This window comes from Lepisosteus oculatus, chromosome 7, assembly GCF_040954835.1.
Source record: "Lepisosteus oculatus isolate fLepOcu1 chromosome 7, fLepOcu1.hap2, whole genome shotgun sequence".
NCBI classification, from domain to species: Eukaryota; Metazoa; Chordata; class Actinopteri; order Semionotiformes; family Lepisosteidae; genus Lepisosteus; species Lepisosteus oculatus.
In genome coordinates, this window is record NC_090702.1 from 20,691,038 (window position 1) to 20,711,870 (window position 20,833).

Below are 20,833 nucleotides of genomic sequence, written 5' to 3' on the forward strand. Positions count from 1 at the left end.
CAATTAACTTGTTCTGTGCATAGACTGCATAACGTCAAAAACACTGTCAAATCCTTTATGATTTCTTCCTAAAAGGATTGTTATGTCATAAAGAAATAAAGAGAAATAAAGAAAAAAAAGTATGAGGCGATAAACATTTGAACAAAACACTAGGACTGTTCTTGCCTTTAAGCATTTATAGCTCCATGAAAAGCATCAAATCAGTCGTTTCTAGCAAATTACTTTTGTCTGTCTAAAACTCTGTAGTTACAGTACGTGCCAGCACTACTGCGCCTCCCCTGCTGAGCACATTCCAGCATACAGCACACTCCAGCATCAGTCCAAGCTCAAACCACGCAGCAATAAACAGAAGAAACACTTCAGTGTGATTTGTTTTTACCTTGGATCTGAAGCCTCTCTGGTGACAGACTGGCGTGCCCTACAATAAGGTGAAGTGTGCAAGAAGAATCCAGTGGGAGCATGAAGCTTTGACACCGATGGGTAAAATCAGGCTGACAATATCACATTACCCCTTGCTGCTTCCAAAACAAAAACACATCAAGAGCTTGCACTTGCTTCTAATGAAGTTTCGCGTCAATTGATACAGAGAACAGGTGAGCAAGCATGACCTTCTGGGTATACAAAGAAAAAGAACGGGTGACCAACTCACACAACAAAAATAAAAGAAAAATCTCTCTTCTACTTAAGAAAAGAGGTCCATACCACATTTGCCGAGCTCTCTCATAACTTGAGTGCTATTCATGAAAGCCCTTGGTGACCCACAAGTCAAAACTGACCTGCTTATGGGCAGACTGAATGCTATTTATATGTTGCAAGCAGCAGCCTATTGAGACTGAACCCCACTGGTTAGTCATTTGTTCTGAGAGACAAATGCAGCGTGGAAAATCTCCTTTCAGAGCACTGAAGAGCGGGAGACTTGAAACAGAGATCTTGGCACTCAAAGTAAAAAATATGAAAAATATAAGTCCCCTTTAATTACATGGGCCAGAGAAAACCTGGAAGAGTAAAATTCATCATCCACACAAAAGAAAACAAAAAAAAACTTTTTTTTTAAGTGGTCAGGGTTTTGGTGATTTTACAAGTATAACTGAAAGAAATAATATATGGGATTTTATGCTACAGTTGTGATATGACTTAGGTCATTGTCTAAGAAGAGATTTGCTCATTTTATGTTATCAAGTAGCTATGTGCAACTAAATTTATTGCAAAGTTAGCTACTGCCACAAGAAGACTAGAAATAAAAATGCAATCTAATCTAACCTGTTTTGTAAAAAATGTTTTAATTTTTATTAATATAAGTGCTGTTTTCCTTGTATGTATAGCCAGATTCATGTTAGTGACATTTTTCTTGTTGCTATTACTTTTGTTTCAAAAGGTAGTTTAAATAGTACCATTTGTATTCTTTTGTATTAGACTGACAGAAATAAGGCAAACAAAGTTTCTACTGACACTAAAGCAGAGTAAAATAACCATAAAAATCACAAATTCACACAGACTGTAATGGTATTCATACCATATGAGTTTTTAATCAGTTGTACTTCCATGAACATATCAAAAACACAAATCCCCAAAATTTGCAACTCACCATCTGAGATTGACTTCGGGGACAGCCATTGATATCTTCAACCTTTTCATTCGCTATAAAAAAAGTTACAAAAAAAGAATTATATTGGGTAAGAGAACTCTCCGTTACCAGCAAGACCTAAAAAATAACACTTGCTGTGGGATGCTGCAGTATATAGTTCAACATGTGTTAGGAAATAACATTCTCAGAGATGGATTCCATGAGCTCCCATATAATAGGAGGGAAGTTAAAAAAAGAAAGTCGTCTGCTAATTCATCAGCCACTGCCAAATGATTACTGACATAAAATCCATAGCGATTGTCTTTTTCAAGGGCCGGGGTAAAGTTTCAAGACAGCCCCCCCCAAAAAAGCACGAGCCACTCCAAGCCTGCAAAAAGCACACATGGGAGACACATGGTTTAATAGCACATAAATATTTTACAATCCAGCTTTATGTGCTAGGCGATAGGTTTTTGCTGCTGCTTTAGCTGGAGTTTGAAATTGAACTAAACGAACCCTTTGGCTTCCACTTAAATTCTCAGAATATTTTTTTCTTCATATGAATATTAAAGGACTTTCCCAGCCCATTGAGCTGGATTGACCTTGTCGGGATATGTTATGCAGCATTCCCTCAGAGGCAAGGGGCAGTGGACGCTGAAAAATTCCACAAGCTCTGTGCTGCTGTTTCCACAGCTTGATACAGGGGTCTCACCGATGATCTGGATGATTTCTGCCAGTAGAACTCCGTCTGCAATGTCCTGCTGCAGGTCCTTGATCAGCCTCTTGTGACCAGACTTGGCAAGATAGTGATTGGCCCAATCAGTGTAAATCTGCAAGGAAATAAGCCGGAGTAAAAATGGGATAAGGAATTTTGGCTTGGACTCGAACCCCCCAAAAAATCGACTCTATTCTGGATTACATTATCTTGCTGCAGTAAAAAGGAAACCCTATGCTCAACGGACGTTTATGACTTTTCCTATTTGAGGTATGAGATACGTTTGTTTTAAAACCAGGGTCAGCACTATTCTGACCACACAAGAAAACAAACTGCCTTTTTTCAGAAACGTGCTGATTCACAAATCAGTCAGCCCCTACACCCTACAAGTACTCTTCACTGAAACAGAGAACGTTAGCTAAACAGGCGGGAAGCAATTCATCTCCAACATAAAAATAAATATTATATTCAAAAACTGTGCATTACCACAAAAATGCTTAAGTTTGTTTATGCGGAAATTCTGGTAAAAGCCAAGGAATGGGAGGCAGTTTCACACAGACCAGACAGGAGTTTACAGACTAAAAACAGAGACACACAAATAATATTTGCATAAGGTGGTACAGATTGCTGGTATAAGCATCCAACAGCACATATTTGATAGAGGGGAAAAAATGGCATCTAGAAACAGTATTTCAGAGCAAAACTGTAAAAAGCTTGACAACAGTAAAAAACATTCAACATTATTGCCTAAAACTAAAGATAATATTAGCACACATACTCAAAAACAGTAAGCTTTGAAAAAACAAGAGAAGTCTCCTATCATTACATTTTTTTAACAAACGGAAGCCTTGGCATCTAATTGTAAACATCTACAAATAAATATAATTACCAGCAATGGAGGAGCTACTGTACTCCTACATTTCATAAACTACTGTGTCACAAAAAGTCTAATACAGTATGTGTACTTTGAAATGGATCAAATATTTTTTTAAGGAATACGAATAGCACAATACCTGCGAAAGTACTGTGCTGATATAAAGCAGTTATGACAAGCAATCGTTTATCAAATCCTGGGTCTTTGCATTGAATAACATTTTACAGGAGACTCTAATTAAAAGTTTCTGCTCACTTGCCAGACAAAAGTGAATGCTAACCCAAAACGGCATTTGACAGATGAAAGTGGTAAACGCAGCGGTTCGTTTGCGGTGTATCGAGTATTTCATGCAAACCGAACAGAAAAAGTGAAGGCATTAAAACTCTGCTTTATCTGGGTGACTTGCTTTTAAAATTGGGCATCCAGAATATGGTGTGTTAAGCCAGTTTCTTGGGTTTCAAAAAGAAGGCCACGGGAGTCCATCCAAGAACCACACAATTACTCTGGTGACCATTCTCAAAGAGTCTCTCTTTTTGTGAACTTCAGATTAATCCAAACAGCAAGACAACCAGTTATTCACTTCCCATTTAGCAACCAGCTTAGCTGATTTTCTGCTGCATAATCCCTTAATAATGTGGCAACCATACCAAGTTTTATTGCTGTTGTTTTGTCTTTCATGCCATACCCATAAGTTTAACTAAAACTAATGCATAAGTACTCTTAAACCGGAAACTCCCTCCATCTTAAACCTCACATTGAAGTTTTGGTGATACAAAGCAAAAGCCTCATATTAAAAAAAGTAAAAGAGGGCCAGTCTATCAGGTAAGTCTTACATTTTCAAATTTTAGCAACCAACAACTAACCAGCTTTTGGCTAATGTCCTTTTTTATTCCTCCTTTACCTTATTAAAAATGACTCCCCCAACGCACACATACAGTACACACTCTTCTCTCTTCAAAAACCACCCACATTTCTAATTAAACATACTTTTTCTCCTTTTAATATCTCTGCCATGCTTCAAAAGAGCAAGTGTTCAAAGGCTTATCTGTTGTGGTTTTTTCCAGCTTTTCCCACAAAGAGAAGTTAAAAGGAAGAAGTGAAGCGCCTCAGTTGCACTCTCAATTTCGTACACTAGAAACTGCTTCCAAACCACATTTATATGGTCTCGTTAACTTCCAAACACCAATTCCACGAAAATAAAAACACAAATGTACAATACTACTACTATTACTGCTAATTCTTTCATTACTACCTGCGCTATTACAGTTATTAACAAGTACGTATAAGAGTATAGTCCAAATCTATTAATTCTGATTGACTATCAAATAACTATTACTATGATTTACAATAAAACCCAATAATTTAGCCGATCAAGCGTTTCACACTTTCCTTTGTAGTTAAGTGTCATTTGTTTTTCAATGGGAGTAAATGAAACAGTTTAAGAAATAACCAAATATCACTATATTCTGTGAAATCATAAAGTATGATTAATTGAATGAGGCAAAAAAAGGAAGCAGAGTTTATTCTTTCCAACCAAATTATGTTTTGCCTGTTTAACGTGATAATTGTCTTTAAGCATTTAGAGAAGTCAATGAAGAATGAAAATAGATTGTACTGCTGCTTTTTCTCCATAGTAAATACTTTTGATCTGATGAGGAAATTTGCATTTAAATAGCGAAACATAAAGGCTTTTATCTTTCCTAAACAGCTTTTTATAAATAATAAATACTAGAAAAACTACATTTATTCCCAACAAACTAATCTGTATAATTTAAAAATTAAATATGTATGTATAGTATGAAATAATAAATAAGTCAAAACACATCATTTGGTGCACTTTATTAAACTCATTCTAGTATTCGATTCTTAATATTCAAGAGCAAGTTCAGTTTGACACAATGGCAGCCAGAGTAAAGAGAAATGCAGAATACAGTACATTAAAGTCACAATTCTCAGAACATTCAGTACATTTTACTTGTGTGAACTGTGTTTCTTTGCTGCATGTTGTTTAGTCTAAAAAGGAAAGAGGACACTATGCCTATTACCAGATGTTACCAATTAAAGCTTTGCCACTTTTCCAGCCTAGCCTTCTATCTAAATATCAATAAATCTTGTATTTCTAACATCTTTCCTAATATCATAAAGAAACTGATATGTAACTGCATACCTTACTGTATGTATTCATTAAAAAAAACTATGCCAAGAACCAGAGTTAACGACAATCCTAAACATCATGGATAAAACAAATGCAAATTTATCTGACCCTGTCATCAGCTATGAACAGATTTCCCAGACATCCAAAAATATAAATAAAAATCTTTCACGATCTCTAAAACTGGTATTGTTATTGGTACTTTAACCAGCCATAGCTTTTTATTTTTAAAAAATAGATGTGGTCTCTTTAAGACCAAATACAGCAAATTTCCTAGAACAGAATATAATGTTATATTTCTCAGTTTATAGGTTAATTTTGTCTTTCCTGTGATTCAGTTTGCTTTCATTCTAATCCACATTTTGCCTTTAAACTGCCTGGCTGTCCACTATGAAAGCTACACATAAGCTCTAGCCATCAGCATGCCCCCTCAAGCCTTACCAATCAATCCGAAGACTAAACCCTCCAAAAAACATTTCAGGTTTCCTCCCCACCTTTTAAAACAGTTTAGCTGCTGTTAAAAGAACTAACAATATACCTTCCATATGCATAAGAGGAGACATTCTTCAGCGTGTTCTCATAAGAAAACAATCTGTTCTACGCCAATGTGACTATGCTTTGCAGATAGCAGATGGATTGCTTTATAGTCTGATCACATTGCAGTGTCTTTCGGTGTGCAGGTACTGTAAGTAACATGCAGTAGCTCAGAACTTCCATAGGGAGGTGTTAGGTAGAGAGAGAAGCTTTTGGCTATGCAAAACTAGCATAGCTAATGCTCAGCATTACTTGCTGTTATACAGATAGTTTTGCTGTATTATAAAATGCATTCCTGATCATTCTACCATTCCATCAAGCCTCTTCAAAGAGACATGAAATAACGGCATGCCAGCCTACAACAGACCTCACAGAAATTCAGACAACACGGGAATACGTTGAATTACAATACACTTCCAACTGGCTTGTTTAAAACAGAAAAGAAATCAATCATAAAACCATAAAGCTGATAATATTCCTCCACTTAACCCTGGAATTCTATAGATCTTCACATACAATACAATGTAAATTAAGTTTAGCAAGCAGTTAAAGACCAAGTAAGGTTTGTTGGACACGGTGTAATGTTATACACCACACACATTATACTAGGAGATTTCAGTTACTTCAGATGTTTGGAACTGCAGTCTAGAGGTGCGAAATCCCAGCATAATAAATACATAATTTTAGCTGGTGATACTCTTAAACCACAAGCCCAGAGAGAAAGAACAATGTTTTCTTTCCCCTTTTAACATCAGTCTATATTTCAGATCTTTTTTAACATGGGAATTTTTAGTAGATATCATGAATCTTCCCAGAACCTCATGAAAGCAACCAACACAGCGGTCAAAAGGGCATATGGCAATAATTTGATCATTTGGCAGCAGATTTGGACGATCTGCAATTACTGGCCAAACTCTGCGATCAGCTGACTTCATCAGTTACCAATTCAAACAAACCCTGCTGCTGTCACAGGGTGTTAGTGCAGTTTCTTTGTCAAGCAAAGACACAACTCTTTATTTTAAAGGAAATGGAAGATGTCAAGATATTGATATGTAGTTTTTTTTTTACATTTTAAGAGCTCTTCTCTGCAATCCATCAGTGAATGCATTCAGTTCATGGACTTTACACACTTAACCCCTATTTAAATGACACTTTCAGTTCAGAGTATTTAAAGCTCTCTCAATTATTATTAGTTAAAATGTACAGCATTAAAACACAGTTAGACAGTCAATGTAGCATAAAATTACAGTGAGTCTGACATATTTATATTTTATTTCAAGATAAGGAACAATGATAATGATACATATCCAATAATATTAGAGCAATGGAACATAAGGTTCTTCTTAATAATTCAGTTAATTAAAATTTTTAGCAAAACATTTACTGCTAAGCACACAGCAACAAAACTGTGAGAGTATAGTTGTCACGGTCCATTTTCCTGTGGTACCTAAAATTATGTTGCAGACATTTTAAATACATTTTTTTCATATTAAACTGTTAGTTTCATATTAAACAAAAGAAGTTTAAAAAAAATGATCTTGTTGCTCTTGTTCTTTTTGTTAACATGACAATTCAAATATATGTTAAAACATCCCTGGAAAGCAATCCATTTGATTTGGATTTGAAACCTGAAAACACTGCCAATTTTAAAATGGATATAAACAAGACCTCAGACAAACAAAACATTTTAAATGTAAATCATTCCAGTCATTTAAAGAGATTCTCGTAAATGCTTCTATTTGGCAAGCTATTAAGACTAATGCAATACAACTACAATGGAGATAGCAAAATTAGAAAAGACACTCTTAATATTATAGTGCAACATATCTTAGTTGCATTAGCATGGAGGTTCTTGTTATTATACAGTAAAATGAGCCAAAATCAAGCAGATGAGGAAGATGGTTTTTGGTAGACTTTTCACAGAAGGCAACCTACTTCACAATAAGCATATTTAATTATATTTGTTTAAAAACTGTTTATCCAGCAACACCCGAGTGAGTTGTATGTGCTGCCTCTCATGTTCTGTAACCTTCCCCTGAGACATTTGTGGCACTTTACAGTAGCAGGAGACAGAATTCAGACTCATGAATATTAAAGCACACATACTGGGACAGACAAAAATTCATACAGTAGCAAACATATTCTCAAGTATTTCTCACTGTAACTAAACCTTTTCCCACCTCACTTGCAAAAAAATGTGAATATTTACTGTATGTTTTAAAAATATGCTGATTACCATTAGTCCTTTAATTATACAGTATATGTACATAATATTATTTTGTATGCAAAAAATGCTTTTAGCTGGCACCTTATATTGGCAGAAACATACCCAATAGTAAAGTATGCATATCTGGGAACAGCAGAAACAAACACAGCTTCAATCAAACTAAATGTACTATACAAAAGTCCCACAGTATTTATATTTAAATACAAGTCCCACTATACTGTAGAAAGGTGCCATCCTTCGGATGAGACGTAAAACCGAGGTCATGACTCTCTGTGGTCATTAAAAATCCCAGGGTGTTTCTCGAAAAGAGTAGGGATGTAACCCTGGCGTCCTGGCCAAATTTCCCTTTGGCCCTTACCTATCATGGCCTCCTAATAATCCCCATCTATGAATTGGCTTCATTACTCTGCTCTCCTCCCCACTGATAGCTGATGTGTGGTGAGCGTTCTGGCGCACTATGGCTGCCATCGCATCATCCAGGTGAGGGGAGTGGTGGTGGTTGAGGGGAGTCCCCATTACCTGTAAAGCGCTTTGAGTGGAGTGTCCAGAAAAGCGCTATATATGTGTAAGCAATTATTATTATTATTATTATTATTATACTGTAGACATTGTAACAGCAATAGGCTGAATGTAAAGAACATCTTAATCTAGAGCTAACACATTCCATAGCAAGCATCTATATTATCAACTGCACATCACTTGAAGTGTTGATGCCCCCTGATTTTAAAACAAAACAAATCTAGTAAATGTGCCAAACTATCAGTTTGCACATAGGACATAGTACTTAGGAAAAGTTTCACTGTAACTTTCCTACAGTATGTGATGAAAGTCCAACCCTGAAAAGCTTCTTCAATCAGTTCTCCAACAATATCAAGTTAATTTAAGAATCACTATTTCAGAACTTCTGAAGAAACAGTTAAAACAGGCATTTTGGTATCGTTTTACTTCTTTTATGTATGGCTTATCATTGACACTCAATCTACTGCAGATCTGCCAAACCATGTGTCCTTTATTATATCCTGAAATGCAGAATGAGACCACTTTTCTAACCTACTGTACATTATGAGGATTAGTGACAGCAGGTCCTATTAACATAGCACAGGTGTGATAACAAGTCCCAGTGCCAGAATTAAATTACAGAAAACCCTGACGCACCTCAAAATGATTTGCAGGAAATCACCCAAATTATGTCTGAAAAAAAATGAAAAAAATAAAATACTAGAATATGAAATTATTACACAGTGGTACATAATTTGGATGAATTCTCATCTTGGATGTTCAAAACATGTCAGTCAAAGCTGAGTTCTGCACTTCAAAAGGTTCAAGGAGATGAAATGGTAAAACAGAATATGATTTGCTTGGCCAAGCCAGAGACCTCGTAATTAGGAACAGTTACTATAACGGTTTCTGCTGGCAAGAAGTTCTTAAGTACAGAAGTACTTAACCACTTCAAACTGAGAATGGCCATGGAACAGGAAATCCAGACAAGCACATTCATCTGTGGAGTAAACAACACTGGCCTTGACATTCTTTTTTTCCCCAAGAATTGGCACAACAGTTTTACACAATTTAGAGCAGCAGCCTTATTTCATGGCACCCATTAGTAAAACTGAAAAAATAGACACTCACTTCCGTAATAAAACCAAACAGAAAATGTAATCACTTGCAAGTTATTCTCGAAAAAAAAAATCTTCAGTCTTTAACATCTGATCAGTTAGCTTTAAACATTTCAAGGTAACCTTCAGATGCTCATGGCATACACACATAATATTATAGCACCACAAAATTATAACTTTGCTAATATTCTACCAGCAAATCGTAAACCATGTTTGGAATACAGTAGGTTTAAGCATTAAAGCTGTGTGTAAATGTGGGTGTACAGTGTATATATCAGTATTCTACACTTCACATTTTAATGAATTTCTAATAAGGTAACATAATTGTAACACAAGTATTTTACAAATGTTTTAGTGGCATTATACTTCTGTGAAGATTAGCGATAGAGTAGATATTTTCCAATTTATCACCCAGTCTAAGTGAGAAAATTAGCCATTACAAACTGTGGGAGAAAGTAAAGGAAAAGTGTTATGATAACTGAGGAAAGAGGCAATTGAAAAAAGGAGATGGTACAGTGCAGATCATGCGACAATACCTGCTTTTTACTAGAAAGGTTATTACATGAGGAAGAACAAAAGAAAATCTATGCACGACACAGAGCAGACCATAGGCAGCAGAAGACCTGGTACCAGATCAGCTAAAAATTAGTGAGACACAATAGGTAGAACAACTCAAATATAATCTGTTCACCAAGTCCAGAATAAACCATTTTCAGATCAGTACTGAAGATATTAAATAGTGAATTCTTGTCAAAGGAATCCATAATGAGCATGTACAGTAAGTAGTGTGCAACTAACACAACTTTTGTTCATACAAGGTAAACAAATTAAATTATACAAATAGACACAAAACCAAAAAGATTGATCAAAGGAGAAACAGAGATGAGTCTTCTGGTCAGATCAAGTAGTTCAACTACTTGATGTGACCTTTTGCACATTTTGCACATATTTTATTGTTTTTACAGTGACTATGATCATCACATTTTGCACACACCTATGTATGTATGTATTTATTTATTTTTATTTATTTTGTTGTCTTTTGTTTTATAACTATTCTGATGTCTGTTTTTGCTTGTCTTGGGCTGGACTGCTGTAACACTTCAATTTCCATATGGGATTAATAAAGTCTTATCTTATCTTAGTTTCTGAATTTTTCGATCCAGAGGATTAAGAAGAAAAACAGAGGCAAAACACAATCAGGATTGTTTCATTGGACTTAAAACATAAAGGTGTAAATAGAAATAGATACAGTAAAAAGAGCTGGTTCATTTGTAAAGGAACATTCTTCCAGGCTTCAGCATCATGAAAACCCAGAGAAAAGTGACGTTTGAGTGAAGAACGTTCAACATGATAATGATGATGTATAACCAAAAAAAAATATTTTGTCATTTTCGCCAGAAGACAGAAATGTTTTGAAACTGGTACTATTGCACTGGCTACCTTGTCAGAATGCTAGTGAAATGTTACAGGATGAGTCTGACAACAGAGTGGAGTGCAGTCATCACAGCAGTGCTCTGTGAGGTGATAAGGGCTGAACATACAAGAGCAGGCGATACATGGCACAGGAAGTGTGACAGAACTCCATGACGATACACAGCAAAGATTGCTAATAATGAGAGGAAGTTTGGTGGGAATGGTTTGAAGTAAAATGCCACCACATATGCTTTTGAGAAGGTTATTATGCATATTAATCAATAGTTAATACCGATTTTTCCTTTTTGTAAGGTGCTTTTCAATAAAACTGTCCAGTTTGCTTACCAGCATACACATCAGCTGGTTGTTATCACAGGTCTTGGTGGAACTTTTTCATTAGAACACCAACTCTGCTGAATTAATTCATTATTGTCACTTTTATTTACATTAAGCGATTGTTCTATTAAAAAAAATGGGTGGAAACAGCAAATGAATGTAAACGCTGAAACTTCCAATCAAATTGGTTCTGGCAAACTGAGGCAAGCTTCCAGGCTCTAAGGCACTATGTGGCGCAAACAAAAAAAACATAGCGAAGTAAGAAATGAGAAATAATTGAAAAAGAGGGAATGAATTAATAAAACCACAAGCTATGACACAAAACCTCAATGGATACAAGAGCAAATTATGTTTTAATTAACAGGCTTATCTAACAGCTGTAGGAGAACAAGTGTAATACTGTTTATCTTCAGGAGGCTTATAATTGTATATTTCATGTGCTGTAAACAAAGTTAAGAGCATTAAAATCAAAATCTAGCACTGACACCATGATGCATAAATTCCATCTCGCAGAATGATACTTAGTTATTTAGTGCCCACTCTATAATTAGTAGTTTACAAGGAAATTTGTATTTTTTGCAAATAAATTATGATGCAATATGTAAACAGAAAACATACAATTACTGGTCACAGTTCCAAAGGGCTTGCAAGTCCCATTGAAAGGAGACAAACTGGAGGCCATATGTACTGAAATCAGCTAGAGTGAACTGGCATCATTTTTTGGCATATTTCCACCAGCAAGAAAAGGGCCAGTCTCATAAAATGTGGTGCCCATTTTTCTTCTAGATGTTTTGAAATTATCATTTAATAAGGCAATCTGCAGATTCTGCTTTCCCCATCTGCCAGATACTAAATGTGCTAATGGGTTCAATTCTGTACTTGCACAAATCAAGTGAACAGTGTGTCTCAAGGCACATGTGTCATAATAAAACCGTAAAGCCGACAATAGCAGAACTGAAATCCCCCTTTTCCTCCCAGTCTTACTCAAAAAATGTCTCATTCAATACATATGAAAGTACTTGTAGGAAAGAGTGTTGCACTTGCTTAAAAGTGAGTCATCCAGTGCTTTGCCTAGCCATTTTAACCTGCTAAACTTAATCTGGCACTCAAGCAGTATTTAATTAAGACTGGTCCTATTGTCATCCACTTAGGAAAGGTGAGTCAATGGCTGTTAACATTTTAGTCATTTCTCACTCCTGGCACACTCTAAGCACTGTCCTTGAATTACTTATCAGTACCACAGTCGGGCATGTCATTAGTGTAGCTAATGTGGCATAAAGAAACTGAAAATAAATGTAATCCAGTAGTGAGCCGCTTTAAACATACTATACATACAGTACATACAGTACCTGCAGCTACAGTAAGTGCTACTGTCCAGCAGGAATGAAAGTGGAGTAGCTGGATTTTTAAAATGAGAATAGAACACATTATAACTTAGAGAAAACGTATTAACCTTTTACACAATGTCCTTTTTTGTTTAGCTTTTTTTTATCCTGAGGACGTTTTTCAAATCCTTAACATTAAGAATAAGCACCTACTTCAGAATAATGCAAAGGCTCCAGTCTCTGTCTGGGAATCTCCTGCTCGGACCTTTACACAAACCACTAGAACTACTTGATTTCAGTTTCCTTGCATATCACTATTAAACACATTACTGAACTCCCTCTATATGAGGACAACTGCCGTTAAGAATTGAAGTGGCTCCAGCAGAACCAGTGCTTCTGAATGCCCAATGTACAGTTAATAGATTAAATTCATAACATAGATACCAACTACTGTGTGTGGAATAACAAATATCTTAAACAGTACTCTGTACAGTAACTGTTTCTTAAACATCTGCAAGACTGTATCTGCCAGCACAGGACATATTAACCACACCAAACCTCTTTTTTGTGATGGTAACATCTCAAAAACCACTGTTTAAACACATAGTCACAGCTTCCGGGAGTCCATTCAAATCCTCTCATTCTTTCTAATGGTAATTCACTAGCTCCTTGTCTTCACTTAAATACCTGAATCTCAAATGCAAACTGGCACTTCAGGCACAACCTCACAGGTCTTTAGATGTATTTATGTTGCCTGCCTTCAAAATTGACATCCAAAATGTCAGTATTTCCCCGGAACAGGCCATCTAATCAACCTCAGGTGAATGAAAGGTTATGCAATGTCAATGCTCTCAAAAATGATCTGTCTTTTCTGACTATGCCTTCAGAATATTCAGAGCCAAACCACCCATCTTTCCCACATCAGAGAGCAGTGAATGAGGGCAGAGTGCTCTGGAGGAAAAAAAAAAAGACTATCTTGGGGTTTGGCTACTCCTGAGAGCCCAAATTTATACATTTCAAAACACAATACTGTACTGTAAATCTGCAAGTCTGTAGTTGTGCAGCTATTGAATATTGGTAATTGGTAATCTGGGGTCTTCTTCGAGCAAAAAAATGTAATTTTAAGCATTGTAATCTTAGAGAAAATGGTCTTAGTCCATTTTCTACCCTGGAGTACATCTTCTGAGCATTTCTAAAATACTGTATAAGTCATTTTCTTTGAACCAGATTTTAAAAGGTGGTGTAACCCATTGCTGTGCAGTAGTTTGCTGCACTATGATGGCTGCCAGCATCATGCACAAAGAGACATGAGTCTTCTACACAGACACTTCTGAAGAGGTGAAAATCATTAGAGCATAAATGTACATCAAAACATACAGTAGGAGCACGCCGTAGTCTGGAAATGGCCTGATTGCAATAATTTTAAGTGATGAACAAATGCCATAGTTCAACATCTTCTGGACTGACTACTAAAGTCAGATTAACAGCTTTCTAACTGGATGACCAGCCGTGTATCTGCTGCCTCTGCAAACAAACTATGTCCATGTGTGCTCTATAGCCTACTAAAAGCATATTCTTAATGAGCCCACTAGAGGGTACTGACGGTCTTACATTTTTCAAAGCTAGGAAACTGAAAAGGAATGAAAGGCGTAGAATTTGTATTTCTTACATCTAGCAAACAATAACAAATGGTTATATAAGTATCAAGCATGTTTTGAAAAAAATAACATTTATGCTTACGGTACTTACCATATGAAGGGTGACAGCCAGTATATAGATTTTTAAAATAGGATATGTTTCCAGTTGAAAGTAATAATACATACTAAGGACCATTTACGAAGACAATGAATGTGAGGTGTACACCAAAAATTTGAGAAAAGGTTAAGATTACAAATTCTAAGTATCAGGTGATGGTCTTCCATTAACAGCTCTATTCTCCAATTAGTCTCTGGTTTCTTTTTTGAAGGATAACTGCTTTAACATATAAGATAAACTCAGATAAATCCTTACAGTAAGAGATTATGAAAACAATGGTCAGGATGAATCTACTCAAAATTCTTGTTGGCCAGGTACACCTGGGTGGTTTTTCCAGTTATTGCAAACGTGCTTATTGCAATGTTCTCCTTCAATGGAATGTGGATGACTGACAGAAAACCCACTTACATGGGGAATCACATACAGTATATTATACAGTATATAGAAAGAAAATATATAATCATACTGATTAAGAATTTTAGAGAAGAAAACCTTAAATGACAAAGGAACAGATTTTAATACTAAATCCCAATGTGCAGTAAATAAAATCAGCATAAATGTATATTGTTCTACTGTACTTTGAAAAGAAAACATGAACTTCTTTCCAAACTGCAAAGCACCACGGTTGAAAAGGATCAGGTTACTGAGCCCAGTCAGATATCAGTTTCTGCATCATGGCTGTCTGACCTTTGGTAGAAAAAACATACAGTAGTAGGCCAGGTGCAGACACTGTGACCTTTAACCCTGGATCACATTACATTATGTTATTCAGTAATGCACTTACATACACAATAAGTACGTAAAGCAGTAATATTTTAACACCTCTAAGACTCAGCATTGTATTAGGAATGGCAATCCAAAGCTGTCCAGAAACAAATGTTTAGGGTATTTCTAATTGTGCTTGCATATTTAAGTAATAAAAAGCAAAAACTGTTTCTGTTGTATAGAGAGGTGAAGACCTTTGCACCTGCAGATATGTTTTTTTTTAATTAGTCAATAATATTATTTACAGGTAAGGTAGCGTGTTAGTCTTTCAAATGTATTTGATAACTAATGATAGAAAAATAATAGCAATTGTAATAAGACTGCTTTTCCCATTATGAAGAAAAACAATGTAACCCAACCTGCACTTGCACCTTATCTCATCTTTTATGGGAGATGCAGTCTGGATATTTTTTGAGATTTACAATTAAAACATTTAATTGAGAAGAAACAAATGCTGTCTATTACCCCTCACTTTATACTCTTACTACTTCCACTGGCTTCCTCAACGTCTTAAATGTACATATGGCAGTTATCCATTCCAAAGCAGAAGATAACAAAAACTAGGTTAAACTGACTTCTGACTTGTAACAAAATGTATAAATTTGCGGAGTGCAAAAATATTAGCATGTTCTGGGCGTGATATTATCTAAAATATATATCAAGAATGACAACTGTTTAATTGGACTGCAAGGAAATCAGATCTCCAACAGAAAGCCTTTGATCATATTGTGAAAGCTGAGGTCATCTCTGCCCCTCACAGCTCTCAGTCTGCTGTGGGAGGATGACTTTTCTCATCAATAAGGATTCTTACAGCTCCAGCTGGGCTGATGCTGATATAACACACAGTATCAGCAAGTAAAGCAAACTTTCTAAAAGCATTGTTTTCAGTGATGAACAGCTTTCACTGCTGAACCTTTTAGCAAGGTACTGTACTACTTCACACAGACTGCTCCAGTAAAATGCCTGACTATTAATTGGGAACAAATGCAAGTCACATGGATAAAAGTGCCCTCAAAACAAATTTATATTCAGGACTATTTAATGTTGTATTACATTTATTCTTATTTAAAAGTAAGTGTCTTTCTATTACATAAATAATACAATAACACACATGGGAATTTTCATTGTGATGCTGCATACAGTATGTGGCTTTATTAAGCAACCTTTAAAGTTTTAGGTTTTGCAATATTGCTATATTTATTTCACCTACTGTAAATTATTCACCACTTAAAATGCTGGTATGTTTCTATAAAGCAAGATCACCAAACACAATTACATTCTAGATTTATTTTCAAACAGTTTACAGTAATAATCAATATAAGCAAAATGCTCTCTTCAGAAAGTATAAACAAAAAATCCTGCTTCATTGGTAAGCCTTTGCAATGTTCCTATTATTTTATTGTTAAGGGGAACACATATTAGTACCGTTTTTTGTATTTATTTTATGTACTGTGTATTTTAAGTTGTTCTGAATAATAGCACCCGCTAACCACATAAATAAAAAAAATGTAACATACAGTATACAAATATTGGGACAATCGTACAATAACTTTAACATCTGTTAGACCTTAGTTCTGAAGAATACTGTTGTTTACTCCTCCATGATGAGTATAAAGAGCCTGTACTGTATATTATTAAGATACCAGCAGGGGGACCTAACAGCTAACTAACAATGGAAAATCAGCAATACTAGATACTGTACCTTTTCAAGTGCTGAATCACAATTCCTTCTATCAGTTGGTCACAGAGCCCTGTGAAAGGCTTATGGCTTAGAATATAGAAATTTTATATGACATCAGTGTAGAATTTCAGACTGGAAAAGCTGAGCATGGTCTTGTAACTTCAAGCAATAAAGACTTTTAAAGACTTATCCACTGTCCACCACATGTTGGCTAGAACTTTCTGAAAATGTTTGTAGCCTATCATTTCCAGAACCTATGTTTTTCTCTTATATTGGCAATTCACCCAGTAAATCACAAACTTTAGAAGCAGATGCTTAATACAGTGTATATGTATTATAAGCAAAATTAAGGGTTTTGATGTTTTTTTTAATATCAATACTAATAACTTTCATAATGCCATATAAAATATTTTGAAAAGTAAAAAAAAGAACTACACTCTGATTCTGCGAAACAAAGATAGGTATTAGATCACACAAATCGGTATATTATTATTCTTAATAATAAGTTTAACAAAAGTTGCAGCTTGTTAAATGAAACCATGTCAAAGTATCAAGTTTAGCATAACATTTCCAGCACGTCTTAATCATCTGCATGTTTACAGCATCACCATGCTCCCTATCTTAGTCATTGATGATGTATTATTAGTCATCATGTCAAAATATAGTTTATTATACATATTTTTTGTGAAGTTATTTTTTTCAAGTAATGAGTAATCAATCACCATAGTTATTTTGGCATGTGTTTAATGGCTCTGGAGGAGTCACCTAATTCCCAGTCTGTGTGTCACAAACGAAGTGCTTCCTCCCGCCTCTTTTATAAACGTCTCTGTAGCCACTGCCAGGATTAACACAATGGTCAGGCGAAGAGAAGTCAGCAGGCTGGGCAAGAGTCATTCAGGATTTCCTTTTGCAGCTTTCTAAAAATTCACCCACAAAAACAACACAGAAAACACAGAGGGAAGCAATCCTCTCTGTGGCCTTTTCATCAGGTTTCCTCCTCGTGCTTCCAGGTGAAAATCCCTTTCCTGCTTGTGTTCCATTGTGACTTGCCACAGGTTGAGCCTTGGCTCTTGGAAGAGTCATGCTGATAATGCAAATCCCATTAACGGCTTCCTTTCTGTTTTATAGCAACATTCCAATAACAATAGTAGTGCAGGAACAAGAGAAAAGTGCATTTTCTTAGGGAAAGTTACATTACTGAGCTGGTACTTAATTACACCTTTTATCGTACAGAGAAGGAATTCTTCCTCTATGTAGAACATACTCCAAAGGCATTCACACAGAACAGACCATTACAGATCTGCTTTCTAGGAGTAGAAAGAGTACTTTTTGTGGTGAGTTGCAAAACTCAAACCTTGCTACAATTTAAAGATACCTCTTAACTATGCTACAAATGTTATGTAGAGCAGACCACTGCTTTTAAGCTAAATAAACACACAAAAATTAGCTTTAAGGGAAAGCTTTGTAGATACATTGGATAAAAGGTTTCTTAAGAGAAACTCATTGAGATCAAAGCCCCCCCCCCCTTCTCCAACTCGGCAGGTTGAAAACAAGACCTCAAATTTTGCTTAGATCTAGTTTTATCCTTCTAAAGTTGATGTCCTTGTTAACTCATCTTTTAACATTCTCTTAAAATGTGTCAAATGCATCAGTTACTTTACAGTTTTAATGGTCTATTAACTTTCCTAATTACTTTATTTATTTTGGAAAAACACAGAAGAACATGCTTTCGGCATAGAACAGGGACCAGATGAATTACAAGGCAGTTCACCTGGTTGTAAATGATACTATTTATGATAGCCCTCTAATGGACTTTCTACATTTGTGAGTGATCCTCAGGGTGAAAGGTAACAGAAATAATTGTGGGGTTGGCTTTTGTGACTGATAGTGGTATACACAACCTTTCACATCAGGGTCATCAATAACCAGTTTGCTCCAAGTTTATTGTAAAGAACTTAATTTTTCCCATAGTAGTCCAAGTTAATTCTTTAAATCTAACAGTAAAAAAATATGAAATTCGTATTTTTGAAATCAAACATTCTATGCACTTACGCTTTAAAAGTTTGAGATGAAGCTAACAAATTACAGTTACATTGAAATTCAAAATCCATTGACATTATTTAAAACAATTACAATTTAAAGCCTAACCTTCTCAGAAAGAAGTATTTGCATTTTTATCTCAACGTTTCTGTTGGCTTTGTGACAGATATATTTTCTGGAACTAGATTTTTTTAGACTAGATTTCTGTTTCTTTGTTCAGCAGAAAGGTTTCAAGGTGGCTATTTTACACAAGAAACCAAAGATTAGAACATCGTTTCAATTTTATTTGACTATTCTATTTGTGTATATCCCACTTTAAATACTGTCAAAATGCAGTTCAAAATATTCAACATATTTAGAAGATCTGTTTGTATTTTTAATATTTCTACAAAAAAAGCTTTAATGTTACTGCCAGCAATTTGCTTACTACCACATATTATTTTTCCAAGAAAACATTAAGAAAGCCTCTCTAATCAAAGATGTAATTATATATTCCATGAAATAAGAAATCTACTCAAACTTGAATAGCTATTAGTCCTTGCACTATGGTCAAACTGCATCCCCATCGTTAAAAGCGCAAAGACATTTAGCATTTTTAATATCCAGAACATAACAGATTTATAAAATGTCTGAAGACGCTCAAGTAGTTTCTTGTTACGTTTCCAACACTCCCTTTTATTATCTTGACAGTACCAGGTCAGGATGACTATACAATTTGTACAATATTCTTGGCAGACATGCAGAGTTGAAAACTTTAAGTTGATTGTATTTACTTTTTTGAACTTGAATTTCACAGTTCAAGATATACAGTGGAGCAAACAAAAAACAGAGCATGCTTTCCACACACCTAGGCCCAAATACATAGTTGGAAAATATTTAAAATTAAAACAGACTGATATTAGTCTTTATGGATAAAGATTTGCTGTTTGAATATGTGAGATTGGTAAATATTAATGGAGATGTTACATGTCTCCAAAGCAAACTATAGCAATCAACATTCCTATAAATACAGTATATTATCTGAGGAAGTGATGATACATATTAAAGTTATAGACTAATATAATATACAGTAAATGCTGTATCTGAGTAACAGACTGTAATTAATACAGGTAGTGGACAAAAAAATGAAAACACCTGAGTAAATGAAGGACACCAAGTATACTGAAAGCAAGGGTGGTCACACAGGCGTGGCTCATGTGTTAATTAAGCAAACGACATGCATGCTTAGGGTCCTGTCTAAAAAATGCTAAAATGCCTAAAAAATAGACTTCATTGCCTATATTTAAGAATTGCCTGGGAGCAAAAGGAGACCTCAGTGACTCTGAAAAAATGTTGATTGTCAGAGCGCATTTGGCAGGAGCTTCAGTGACCAAGACAACTCAACTTGCTAATACTTCATAAACGACAGTGTCTAAGGTGATGTCAACATGGAAATCCAAGGGAAAGTCATCATCATCAGACATGGAGCACATACTCCAGAATCATAATATCCTTGCTTTAATTCAAAGTACAAGACAAAACGGGCAAACCACTACAGACCAATTGCCTCTACATTTCAACCTGGAGAGCAAACAGCCATTTTCATCAATATAGCCCACTGAAAACACCATAGAGCAGGAGGACACTATAATTAGGGTTGTAGGGCATGAACTACTATTCAAACTTTGCAATACAGGTTTTTGAGTGCAGTAGTTAGAACATGCCATGGAATACTGATCACTGGAGAAATGTGAGATGAGACGAGATCACTTTATCCGCTATATACAATTTCTTGCATTAGGATTTGTCTTTTCGCATACCCCAGCTTCCTCTCCATGAGACACACAGACAGGGAGA

The 20,833-nt window shown here is 35.5% G+C and overlaps 1 protein-coding gene across 9 annotated transcripts in view; it reads right to left on the reverse strand.

Annotated features, from left to right (window-relative positions):
- Positions 1-20,833, reverse strand: part of nav3 (neuron navigator 3) — a 350,214-nt gene that overhangs the window by 148,019 nt on the left and 181,362 nt on the right. For all 9 annotated transcript variants that reach the window (XM_015352852.2, XM_015352850.2, XM_015352847.2 and 6 more), the window contains 2 exons: positions 2,277-2,394; positions 1,586-1,638 (listed from right to left, as the gene is read on the reverse strand). In XM_015352852.2, the coding sequence (XP_015208338.2) occupies positions 1,586-1,638; positions 2,277-2,394 (171 nt within the window). The remainder of the gene's footprint in view (positions 1-1,585; positions 1,639-2,276; positions 2,395-20,833) is intronic.